Below are 13541 nucleotides of genomic sequence, written 5' to 3'. Positions count from 1 at the left end.
TATACATACAGACTTTTAAGTATGCATTACACTGGCAAATTGTAGCAGCAGAAGCGGTGACTATCTAGCAGTCACATAAATATTTCAAATGGAAGTGAAATCTACACTCAATGCATTTTCTCACATTTCTGTAAAAGGCCATTTGAGTTTAACTGGAGCAGCAATTGTCTGTGGGTTAAAAAAATGTTTACAGCAGTCTGACGAGCAGCAGAAACCTTCTTGTGAGCGGTTTGTATTAAAACTAGAACATTGCAAAGAGGAAAGCAGACAAGACAACGGAGCACTGTCAGAAATTACTCACTCGTATGCAAAGCAAACCTCGGGAAACACTGACTCTCTCGTTAAAATATGCAGCGACAGAACCAAGCGAGCAGGGCCCTTGTTTGACATCCCTCTTACATCAAATGTACCACTCTCACCTCTCCAGCCAGAAATGCTGTGTGTGCACTCTCCTGCTTCACACACACAGACACACACACAGACACACACACACACGCACACACACAAATCCAAATACCTCTGACTTATCAAACATTTTTCTTCTTCTTCCTCGCCCCTGGCTCTCAGTCAGACAAAAAAGCTCTTATATAATCGGAAGCTGAAGTCTCCCAAGTCTTTGGAAACATAATTACCCAACATGCACTGGGGATTACAGTACAGTACAGTGCAGTGCCCTCATACACAACAGTCAAAACGGCACTAACCAAACTAAACTAAAATAACACACCCCATATCTCAAAGGTTCGCCCTGGTGCCAGACATGCTGATACTGTTTGGAGAAAAAAACTAAGAAAAATACTTATCATCAGCCCATTTGTGGATCAGGAAGTGCGGCTACTTTTAGGGAGAGCGAAAGGGACGTGGAGGGAGCTGACTCAAATGTTCTCTGTCTCCTACAACTTGTCCATTTTTGCAAAGTAAACTAATACTCAAGGAAAATAAGAACAACCCCGACCTTTCACTTCCTCCCCTCCCCGTCAATTCATGCATAATTAATGCACATGTAATGGCCTTGCTCAAACATGACAGATCAGATCAACACGGCATCAAAGGATAACTCTAGTTCCTTTTAACCTGCCTTATTTTCCAATTATGCGTCTATTGTGTTTCCTTGGGCTAACGATGCATTCCCAAAGAGAAAAAGAGGTTCAAAGAGAAAAAAATAAATCCACCCAACCCATTTAGTTGGAAATTCATTCAACTCCACGACATGATACTGTTCCTCTTCTACCAAAGCATAGCCATACATAAAGCGCTGGCAAACAGATCTTTGTCAGAGCATGATCAGGTCCCAAATGAGCAACTTCAGACCAACAATTCACCACAAAAAAACAATGAATGGGCACAGCATAGGCTACCTATGCTGTGGTGATCCTGACCCTGAAGAAGATGAAGTTATCTTTCCAAACAAATAGATTTTTTTCACTCCTTCTGAAATGAAACGCAGAAATTAGCTTCCTGGAACAACCATTTTCTTAATTGCATTACGGATCTCCATTGGGGGACACTTGCCTGGATAACCACTTACCAGCACACTCAGTATTTCATCACCAAGATATCAACTAAAAGATGATATCTGGCCAGATCAGCCAGACTGAATCCCTGAAGCCCTTGGTACGGTTAAGTTATGAGCTGAACTTCAACCTCTGCCGTGTATTGGTGTCTACATCCTGGCATGATCAGAAGAACTTGGGGGATGCCGTAATAACCTCACAGTGGACAACATTACTTGTTGCACCATCCCCAAATGAAGTCAATGAATGCAGCTTTGAGATGAGAGAATACATGAAAATAACACATTTATTAGAAACAAATAATAATAATTAACGCCTTGTGTCTGCTAAAGTTTTACCATTTCAGTGTTTCCAGCGTTTAATAAAATATGGGCACAGATTAATTTAACATGAGTGCAACCAGACAATGTTCATGTGTGAGAACAGGTTGAGACTGGCTCCCTCACCTAGGGCTCCCTCTCTGAAGACACATCGCCATCCGCCCCGCTACTGGCGTTGGGGTCCGGACGGGAACGTCCAGCACCCTTCTCCCTGCCGGACTCCGAAGGGCCCTTGGAGCGTGTCTTCTCCTTCCTCTGCTGCTGCTTCTCCTGCTTTGACAACTGACGGAAAACAAGAGAAGAAGGACTTCCTCATTAATTCATTCTGTATCTCGTTATTGCCCATGCAAGTACAATTCATGTCAATAACAACTAACTACAAGACAAATGTCACGAATAACAAATAGAAACGGATGTCTTTTAAGACGGTCCATTTAAGTCCGTTTTATGGTGGCATTAAATTATAACCCAGGTTTCATGATGGGAAGAGTAGCTTTTCTCCACTGCTTGGGCTATGACACACCAATACAAGCATTTTGCCCATTTTCAAATGTTGTGCCATCGATGAGCGGGTGCGGCCCAAGCTTTTGCAGTGTGCCCTGCACCGTTGGCACTCCGCAGATTTTTGTCAGCAGCTTTTCACCTGAATCAGCACGTTGAATCGGCAGTGGAACAAGTCGGTAAGAGAAATCACTGTGATTGGCCGCTTGGCTTCGAGAACCAGAGAATGAAAAGAGAAAGCGAAGTACTGAAAGTAAATAAAACAACTGTGGAGCAAACGCTCAGCGTGATTCCAGAGACGCTGGCTCTGTACGATGGTTTCACGCTCTTCCTACCTTCCTAGCCTCCCTGCTAATATTATCTGTTCATGTTGCCCCAGAAGAGTTACTTCCTTTCAGGCACACCATGTGCGCCAGATGGTCATGGGACATAGTTATTGTGGTGTGTTCAAGTGCAACTTTTTGGCTCACACTCCCTCTTATGCCATTTTATCCATTTATTAGAAAGTTCTCTGCTTTGTGTGAATGAATACACCACTTGGAAAACAGTCTTGCAGCCACAACATTAAAACCACTGACAGGAGAAGTAAATATCATTGACCATCTTGTGATAATACCGCGTTTCGGACTTGTAGACCTGACATTCATGTGGATGTTACTTAGACATGTACCACCCACCTACACCTAACCAGGCACCCCCACACCATAGCAATGACACTCCTTGACTTCTTGATTTGAGTTGTTTTGAGGAACAACTCAAAAAAATAAGAAGAACAGTACAAGGTGATGACCAAATTCATACACTTGACAAAGGCAATTGTCTGTATTAGTTAGGAGACAGGTTAAAGTCCCTTTAGTGAAAGTAATAATAATAATTGAAGCCAAGCCTTTTTTAGTCCACGGACTCGGACAATGACGTCTTACATAAACATACCCAAATTAATATTCTTCAGCTATTTTCCTAGTGGTTTGAGGTTTCTACTGCTCATCCGGATAAAGGTTAAACTATTAATAAATATAAATAATATAAAGACTTTTCCCAACTCTTTCTTAACTTTTAAAATTTAATATTTCCCCTTGGGCTGAACTGTAGCTGAACCCCCATCAGTCCGATGTGGCTGGTGGCTCAACGTGAACACGCCACATCATGACTTGCAGATCATGACCTTTTCAGTGTGTTCAGAAGCCACCCAAAGGTCCCAACATGCATGAGAATTAGTACAACTAATTAAACATAGGAGGAGCGCCTTGTCTTTGTGAATACGCGACTGCTTCTAGTCTCTCCACATCAGGAGCTGTTCTGAGCCGTCATATGATCACATCAATGAGTCCGTTGTTGTGACTGCACACACTCCCTCGCACTTCAAAACAGCTCTCTCCACAACGCCACTCGACACGACTACTCACTACTGCAATCAAAGCCGCTGCTCCTCCTCCCTCGCTGTGCACGTTACCGTTCACAAAACATCCCAAAAAGGCCGTAAACGCGCTAAAAGTTTCATGGCTGCAAGGGAAATATTTATGACCTGAATGTCATCTTAAAAACCCAAAGCATTGCATAACACATTACATTATTCAAAGAGCAGGAGAGTAGCTAATGTTATTCGCAGCTGAACCCATTAACACGCTCCAGTGTCAAAGCAGGCTAACTGCCATAGACGCTACTAACGGCTGGTTCAGGAAAACAGTGGGACATTTCATCTCATTACAAACTGGGCACTTATAGGTACCTTGTTTGACATACGGTGCATGAAGTATAGTTCGGAAACTGTGAATTTTAGGCTATGTCAAACCCCAAAACTGACTCCCAGTCTGACAAAAGGCTCTACTAATATGATCAAGTGTTACGTAATTTACGTAAATGTTGGGTTTCAGCCCAGAGCTCAGTTCAAAATACACAAACAGTAAGGTGAACAAACAGAAAAACAACCGCAGCCTTTGGTGTCCCAAAGACAAAATCCAAACAGGATGATTTTCATTGCTCTGGATAACTCCATTGTTTGCTGGCCGCTTGACCCTGTGGTGGACTAAATCCGATTCATGGAAAGAAAGGAACACTGTCTGTTGGCTGTTGCTTCATCTCCCCCCACCTCGTGCCAAGCTTAGCCTATTGGCTGGCCTTTTATTCATGTTCAGCCTTGGCTTTGGCTCTTCAGCCCCCACAGCAAAACATCCAAAACAGACAAGATTAAAATTCTGAGGACTGCTTCATAACCCTCCCTTTGGGCAAGCAAGCCAAGCCCACCAAGAGGAGGGCAGCCAGAGGCGGCTCACGGCCAAGGCATAAGGACGAGCTCTGTGGAAGTGAGCAAATACAAATTCAGGAAGTTGGATATGTGAGCCTCTTATAGCGGTGCATCCCTATTACTGAGAGTAACTATTTACCTGATGCTGTAAGTCCACTTTGGTCAATACAACAACTGAGTTTCAGTGACACCACAGACGTTGGTGTTGATCAGTCGTGTTGAAACTGCAGCAGTGATTCTTAGTCCCCAAGATATGAAGCCCACCTGCTTACATGAATTTCAGATTTGCTCTCAAAGGACCATCTAAGGGTGTTTGGTTGTCAAAGAAAGATGTCATATACTATACAATTTCAGTTGGATTGTCATAAAACCATAATAACAACATATAATCAGGGTTCCTATAGGATTAATTATACCTGACTATTTGTCATGTCATTATAAGAAACAAAATTTCACAAAATTTAGGTTATATCTTAACTACTTCTTAGTTCTACATATCAATATTTCTTTAATACTATACTATACTATCAATACTTCAAGTATTGTCATAACTCTGTTATCATGACCTCGTACTTGGGTAAAAAGCATAAGTTAAGTATAAGTTATTGGACCGACAGGTGGCCAGTCTATCCCATAATCAAAAGTGACAATGTACTGTACTTTCCTCTTTCAGCTTTCAAAAAATATGTTCCCTTCCCACTTTATTAAATACACTGATGCAATAAACATTAACATGCATTCTAGTCTTATCTTGATGAAGGTTCAACATTAATTTAAAACAACAGAGAGCTGTCGATTCAGCTGTGTTTTCAGTTTGGAGGCTGTGGTTTGTAGCACTACTGGACTGTGTTGTGTTGCACAGACCTATTATTTTGACAACCGCATTTAGTCAGTGGCTCAATAACAGAAACCATTCAGTGTTTACTTCCATCCAATTTAACAGCACCACAAATGGCATCCTCTGAAATAATCCCCCAGTTTAATTATCACTTTTCTGACAATGTTTTAACATCAACCAAACATTAGATGACTGGTATATTAGAATTAGTGCTATCAATACGCTAAGATAAGTAATCACAATTAATCAACTCAGTTCACATCAACAGTAAATGCAGATAACCTTACTTCCTGGTCCAGGAAAGCACCTGGCAGGACTCTGAAGCTGAACCTTTGTTAAAAAGACTTGTATCTTCATCCATTTCTGCTCATTTCTGTCTGTTCTGTTCTTCTGCTTCTGTTTTTGATTTTAGATACCTGGGGTATTACTACCCTCCTCAGGGTGAAATTATTTTAAAAATGATTTATTACTACTACTTCAGGTTCTGCTTGCTTTCCACAGTGTTAATGCTGCAGCAACAACTTCCTGATTTCCCAAAACTACAGGCGTTTTCCACAGGGACGGGTACTGCAGAGGGTGAGCATGAACTGACAGCAGTGAGCTCCCTGAAGCATCTTCACATGGGCCTCTGCTGCCAATCATCCACTCGTGAAGCCCACACAGCGCGCGCACACACACAAACACACACACACTAAACTTAAGGGACTTTCAGCTCTTCCAACTGAGTGAGAAAACAATGCATCTGTCCAGCTTCATAAGAAGAGATGACAACAACAGGCATCACTTTTTAATGTGACTGCTGCAGTATACATGTTTAAAGTTCTTTTTTTAAATTTTATAAACCTACTTAAATCACTCCTACTCCTTTAACTCGTTTGCCTTCACTAACTGATCAGGGCAAATACAAATTCTCAGTCCATATTTAAAAAAACAGTTTTAAACGTTAAATGCTTGATATGTGAGAGTCACCGGATGCAACAAAAGAGCAAATAACACCATCTAGTGGTTCAATTGAAGAAATTAAATGACACTGAATTAAGGCCGCTGTTAATTCTAAGCGTCTTCTTTGGACGATGGCGGATTAAATGAGAACCAATGTTGATTATATCTACTCACATTGAAGACAATGTATCATGTTAAGTGAAATGTACTTCTGATTAAACAATCTTTGCTTAAGAACCTAACTATCACCATTGTCATCACTGGAACACAACTGAAACCTGCAGAAAAAAAAAACATCTAAAAGAAAGTTTGTGGTTTTTGTCGATCTGATCAGTGACGCACCTGTTTGGGGTCTAAGGGACCAGTCGGTGATGTCAATTCTATGGTGACAGGGCCGTCGTTTTGGATGTGCACCTGCATGTAGGCCCCAAACTTCCCATCTGGAAAGAACAAAACAGAGAAACGGGAAGACATCTTATAATCATCTATTAGCGCAAAGTGGCAGTGATTTGTTTGGCACTGACAGTCGCTGTCTCATCATCTAACGTGGAGCCTTGAGATATTGGGGACAAAAGATGAAGGGACTGCGCCAGGACAGGAAGTTTCAACTTAATTGTTCTCCTTCTTTCCACCAGCTCGGCGAGATTAATGACACCATCTGCACAATGAAGCCGTGGGCCATGGTGGAAAAGCGCTGCATCATCGTATTTCCTCTCTGGAGGGGGGGGGGGGGACTAATTAGGAAGCCTTATGCCTCCCTTCCTGGGACAAGGTGTTCTCTGCACCTGTTCCCCGGTGGGCTGACCCAATTCACTGCCACCGTCACCGCACCGATAATCCAGCCCATAAACTGCCATAACCCTACACTGAGATGTAAATACAAGCAATTAAACAGCAGGAGGGTCGGGGGCGCACACTGGTCCAAACGTATGAGCAGGTAACGGAGACACTCATCACTTTTGTTTCTAATTAGAATCAAGAAGCTTCATATCTTCCAGCCACCTGGGACTCACTTCAAACTGGCTTTTTGTGACATCAACACTTTTCATAATGATCCTCAAAATTGTGAGTTTTGTTCAACTCAGTCCTTAAACTCGGGTATACGTGACTCAACAACTGACCAAATCAGAAAATGACAAACGTAAAGTATGAGGGAAGGGAGACGTCTAATCTTACCCTTAATGTGCTCCGGCTTGTAGGTGCTCCTCATGCTCTCCAGGATGCTGTCGTAGAAGGGCTGGGCCAACTCTGCAGGCATGGCCGAGTGGAAGTCTGGCTTGTTGCCCTTCAGGATACACTGCAGCGTGAACTGGCTCACGCACAGCACCTCGAAGTCCCGATCCATGACGCTTTTAGTCCACGCTCGCCCATTCTCGTCTTCAAACAGCCGCAAGTTCAGGAGCTTGCGCACTCTGGAAACACAAGTACGTACGTATATAGAAGTATATAAGGCCAGCCATAACATTATGACCACTGACTGGTGGTTGTCACGGTTGTTGGGATACGTTGGGCAGCATGTGAACATTCGGATGGACAAGGACAAGTGGAAGGATATGAGAGACTTTCACAACGATCAGATTGTGATGACTCAGCAACTGGGTTCAGAGTATCTCCACGACTGCAGCTCTTGTGAGCTGTTCTTCATCTGCAGTGGTCAGTATCTATATCCAACAGAGGATCACAGTTTGTTTTGTATAGGGCCACATAGCTCCAGACCAGCCAGGGTGTCCATGCTGACCCATGTCCACCTCTAAAGGCTCTTACAATGTTAGTTTGACATTCCTAGGCAGTGCTGAAGATCATATACACTCTTTCATGGGATCAGTATCCCCTCATGTCAGTGGCCTCTCGCAGCAGGACAATGCTCCCTGACGCAAAACCAATGTGGATCGGGAAAGGTCTGAGGGACGCAGTGGGTCCAAGGCATTGACCTGGCCTCCAAGTTCTCCAGAGGATCTAAATCAAGTCCAAGATGAGTGGGATGTGCTGGACAAACAAGATCCATGTTTGTTTCAACATCCCTCCTCTCAACTTGCAGGACTTTGTTGGTGCCAGATACCACAGACCACCACCCGAGGTCCTGTGTAGTCAATGGACTGTATTGGCCACAAAAGGGTGACTTACACAATATTAGGTTAGTTGACATAACTGCAGGTGCCTGGTGTATGTCTGACCATAGTTGAGTAAAAAGTACCTTATACTGTGAAACTGCATGATAAAAGTACAGCGCTGGTGTAAATGTACTTTGTGGTTCAGCACACACTCACATGTAGTCAGCATCCCTCTGTGTGTCCTCCACCGATATACCTAGCAGGACACACAGTCCTCGTCCTATTGAACTGATCTGCTCATCTCCCACTGCAGGAAAACACAAAAAGGTTGACTGAACAATTGTTATTTTTATATATATACACCACCAGCCAAAGGTTTGGACACACCTTCTCAATGAATTGAATCAGAAGCTGTGTCCAAACCTTTGGACTGTTCAACCATTAAAACTCACACGTATGATTTTTCACGATATTTAAGTATGATAACTTGACTTTTGACAAGTAAAGTATGACTGGTAGATCTGTTTGAATGCAGTTTCCAGCAATGTTATGGACATTTGAAATGTGTCGTTTGGAGTTTGCCATGTTGTTGTTGTTGTTGTTGTTGTTGAGTAGCAGCTGACAAACTGACCTCTTCACTGTGTGGGGGGTTGTCAGCTGTCACTCAGCTATCGGGACACATTCATTCGTGAAACGGCCTTTAATTCTTCATTGTTTCCTAACAGCTGAGAAACACCTGACCCACTCATTCATTTCTCTTGGAATGCTAATGCTAACGTAGCCATCTTAGCGAAGACGTCAGCGACGCAGCAACAACTTAAAGCTTTCAGCCTCCGTTTAGCTCCACAACGCACGGCAACGTCGCTCGGCTCACAGCTGCTTACCTGTCACACTCGCCTTGGTGACTCTCTGGACGATAGCTCTCATTGTTGTGGTTGTTGTGCTGTTGGTCACGCTGTCTGTCACAACTTCCGGGTACCTGCAGTATGGTACGGACGACGGGACGATGTCGCCCTCTGGCGGCCAGAACCGACAGCGTATGTCATTTGCTTCTTACGGAAGTTTGCAAGGAATAAAAATGTAAATTAGATCTAATTTCTCCCTGTTATCGGAATGCAATCATCATTATTACACCTGTGAAAACATGTACTGGTGCAACTAATGCTAAGTGCTTACTTTATACTAATTTAGACGTTTAGTCATACTTGCAGTCACGCAATAAAAGTAAAGTACTATGTGACAGTGTACAGCCTTTTCAATATATTTGAACAAGCAAACTTATTAATAAAGCTGATATACCGACACTGATGCCACACAGTAATGTCTAATAATACAACAGACATTTAGTTTGAAGCAGATCAAGTGCCTTCTTATTTAAACCTGGGACATCGAGCCATCATGCCAAATTCTAAGGATTACTTCAGAGAAAAAAGGTTGTGGATGTGCATGAGTATGGCAAGGGAATTAACAAGATCTCTGACTGATTTAAAAGGAGTTATTCCACTGTAGAAAACAAGGCCTTTAGGAATAATGAGGTTTGGACAGATGGATGAAATACCGCCACTTGTCCATGTTTGGAGCTTTTCAGGAGGACAACCTCCAACGAGTTGTGGAGCACGCTGATGGAAATCTTCTTCTCTGCCTCAGAGGCAGGTCAGCTTCTAGTTATTCATTCTACTGCATCATGATTAAGACCTTTGTTGACCTTTGAACCTGACAATGATCCTATACATACAAATAGACCTATGTAACTGATGAGTCAAATAGAACAGAATGCCCTTTATTGTCATTATACAGATTGTGTGGGGACAGTGCATGAAAGAAATTGCATGTGTGGTCATAAATTGAGAGCAGATGTCAGAGACTTAAGTACTATCCATGTACAGCAACTACAAAAAGGTAATGTCCACACAAGAATGTTACGTATATTGGCACTTTTATTGAACAGATGCCTATGGTGACAGTTGACTTTAATTCCATACAAAGTGGAGGAAATGTTTTTTGTACAAACGAGAAAAACACAGACAATTCCACCCTTTTTCAAAATGGCTTTTTTTTCCCCAGACTTAATATAACTTAAATAATCCACCAGGACTCAAACACCAGGGTAGCTCCAGTTCAACTACAACACCCGGATGCGTCATTGTGATTTAATTTCAGATTATAACAATGTCCTCACACAAATACATTTTCTCGTCATGTTAACAGCTCCCTTTACAGTCATTTGTTTCCGTCTCCCGGTCCTGGTGTACTTCTGAAGGAGTTGAAGAAGTTGGAGATCCTCGTGTGGTACGGGACGAAGTCTTTCTTGTAGACGACGACCGTTCTGAAGTTCCCACTCGTGTACACCACCCGGTTTGGATTCTCCTCTTCTATTTCCACATCTTGCCAGACTTTATAATCCACCAGGTCCAGGAAGTAGCACAGAAACAGACGTCGGCACAATATTAAGGAATGTGATTTGCATTTTGTATAATTTGCGTGTTGCTTCAATGCAGTACAACATTTTAAGCGTACTTTGTTTCTCTCCACAAATAAGACAACCACTGAATACCGCGCAGTGACTGTGTCATATAAAATTACACCACTAAAGTCAAATGCAGTACGTGCGTGTGGTATGTTGTGGTTCATGTTACTCACATTCCGGGGGATCCCTCCGGTATTTAATGAAAAAAAAGGAGCCGATCATGGTCCAGACGCCCAGAGCGTAAGCAGCACTCGACCATGTGTACCACTTCAACACGTTACTCATCGCTGTTTTCTACTGATCTCAGTAGATCAGTTTGTGTACCTCTGTCCGCAGTGTTAAGGACGCCACCATGACAGCCGACCCGGAAGTAAAAGGAAAACAACTTCCGGGGTGCGGTGAAGCGTTTCTAATTTTACATTGATTTATTCGTTTATTCACTGTAATTTTAAATTTAAAAGTCAAATCTTATAAGCAGTTGTTTTTCTAACAAAATGTATATTTGCAATCGTCGAGATTGTGTATATTGAGTAATTGCCCCTTGCAATAAAATGGGGAATAGCTTTAATCAAAATATCCCTTGGAAATAAAAAATAAATAAATAAATAATAATAATAAAAAATCAATGAAAAGAAAAGCCTCCATTGTGTGTGAATACAACAACATTGTATAATACCCACTGTGGTGCTTTAAAAGAACAAAATATGAACACATAACATACAACATGCTGCATACAATCCCACACGAAAACAGACCCTAATATTTAAGTTATTAAATATATTGTGCAAAACTGTAATGTGAAGGTGGGGTTTCTAGTCACTGAGTGTGTTTATTAAGGGACTGGCTTTTTGGAAATAAAAACACTTCAATACCTTGGTAGTGGGAGTTTTTATAAAACTGTATCACCTCCCAGAGGGCAGGAGGTCAAAGAAGTGGTGGCTGGGGTGGGAAGAGAGTGCTTCACAGCATGTCTTGCTCTTGAGTGGTAGCATGTGTTTGCTATGTCATGGAGTGAGGGCAGAGGGCAGCCAGTGGTCTCATGTTTAGTGTTGGTGACGCGTAGTTAGTACATCAGTACAGCTCAACAGCTCCAAAGTAACCAAAAACAAAGGCAACAAAGACAAGACAAAATGAAATAAAAATACATATCACGAGAGGACTCTGCATCACCCAAGACCGTTTAAACAGACATTTAAAATAAGCATTTAAAAACTAATAAAAGAACCTTAAAAATCGATCCTGAAACAATACTGATTGATTTTAAAACTGGGGTAATCTGCGCTTACCTGGTCCTCGTCAGCGCATGAGCAGCTGCGTTCTGTAATAGCTGCTTTCATGAGATCAATACAGAGGTTAACAAATAATAAAACACATGAAGGAGGTTGGTCCTAACTGTAATAATAAAGAACTGACTGATTTGAATGATTTCTCTGTGGGGCCCTGAGACGTCCCAGCTCCACCTTTAAGCTTCCTCTTCTTCTTCAGTGACTCCTTCTGATGGTTCTGAACATCGACAAGCGCTGAGATGAAACTGTTCGCAGTCGTTACAAACTGTCGGGATGAGTGTTCCCTCCACTGGTAACCCAGAGACTATGACTGGTCACAGTCACGCTCTGCTACCTGACATCTATGTGACGTACCAGAGACTACTACCAGAGTCACAGCCCAACACAAATACTAAACCCAGGCTACACCTACCTCTACCCTTCTCCTTCTCCTGACCCTAATGATTCTTCAATGTCAGTCTTTTTCTAATAAAAAAAATAAATATGTAAATGACATGACATGAGTGAACTGTGTGTATTTTAATAGTTATTATCAGTTTTACATGTTGTGTTTGAGCTTAGAACAGCTGAACGTTGTTGATTAGGAGTCACTGCAAGAAACTGACCATCAGTATTTTAACCCAATTTCACAATAAGACATTTCAAAGTTCTGACTATTTCCTGATAACTTTTGAATTTACAATGATGGATTAAATAGCAACTGAATACAAATTCCATGTCATTACAATTCGGCAGATTTAAGGACATAGGGGATGATTTTATATGATAGATATAAAAGAGGCCTTGAGTTTGACATGTGTGACGTGTCAAACTAGCTAGCATAAGACTTTGTAAAGGGGTGTTGGGCATTTTGAGATCAAGGTACACATTAATTATGACGTGACTTTATTTTTTCTGTATAAAAACTTTCTGGAATGTTCCTGGTCTTCATGTTGTGTTGGCGAACACAGAGAATATAAATTAAAAAAAAAAAAAAGTGTGAGGCATCTAGAGTGAGAGGTTGGCTAAATAAATGCTAAACTTGACCAACAGTACACAGTACTTTTCAAAATGGAAATGAGGTGAACCAGAGACAGGTTCACTGATTACGTCCTGTAGACGGCCAGGTAACCTGGAGAAGACATGGCGCCAGGATGTGCAATGGGAAGAAGGCAGGCTAGCGGGCACATTGTAATGTCTTAGCACGAACCACGTACCTAAGCATTGTTGTGGATCATGTCCACCCTTTTCAAGGAAATGCTATTCCCTGATGGCAGTGGTCTCTTTCAGTAGGATAATGCACCCTGCAACAAAGTAACAATGGTTCAGAAAGGGTTTGAGGAATACAACAACAAATTTAAGGTGTTTATTTGCTCTTCAAGTTCTTCAGATCTCAGT

The 13541-nt window shown here is 42.0% G+C and overlaps 1 protein-coding gene across 1 annotated transcript in view; it reads right to left on the bottom strand.

The window, feature by feature from the left end:
• Nucleotides 1-9424, bottom strand: part of dtd1 (D-aminoacyl-tRNA deacylase 1) — a 14277-nt gene extending 4853 nt beyond the window's left edge. Inside the window, exons 1-5 of the mRNA XM_047579344.1 lie at nucleotides 9296-9424; nucleotides 8628-8718; nucleotides 7537-7772; nucleotides 6703-6800; nucleotides 1961-2116 (exon numbers count right to left, since the gene is read on the bottom strand). Of these exons, the coding sequence (XP_047435300.1) occupies nucleotides 1961-2116; nucleotides 6703-6800; nucleotides 7537-7772; nucleotides 8628-8718; nucleotides 9296-9338 (624 nt within the window). The 5' untranslated portion in view covers nucleotides 9339-9424. The remainder of the gene's footprint in view (nucleotides 1-1960; nucleotides 2117-6702; nucleotides 6801-7536; nucleotides 7773-8627; nucleotides 8719-9295) is intronic.
• Nucleotides 9425-13541: the final 4117 nt, after the last annotated feature.

The sequence above is a fragment of the Mugil cephalus genome, chromosome 2 (genome assembly GCF_022458985.1).
Source record: "Mugil cephalus isolate CIBA_MC_2020 chromosome 2, CIBA_Mcephalus_1.1, whole genome shotgun sequence".
In the NCBI taxonomy this organism is placed as follows: domain Eukaryota; kingdom Metazoa; phylum Chordata; class Actinopteri; order Mugiliformes; family Mugilidae; genus Mugil; species Mugil cephalus.
Note: the sequence above shows the minus strand (reverse complement) of the source record. Positions and strands in the feature narration are given on the sequence as shown.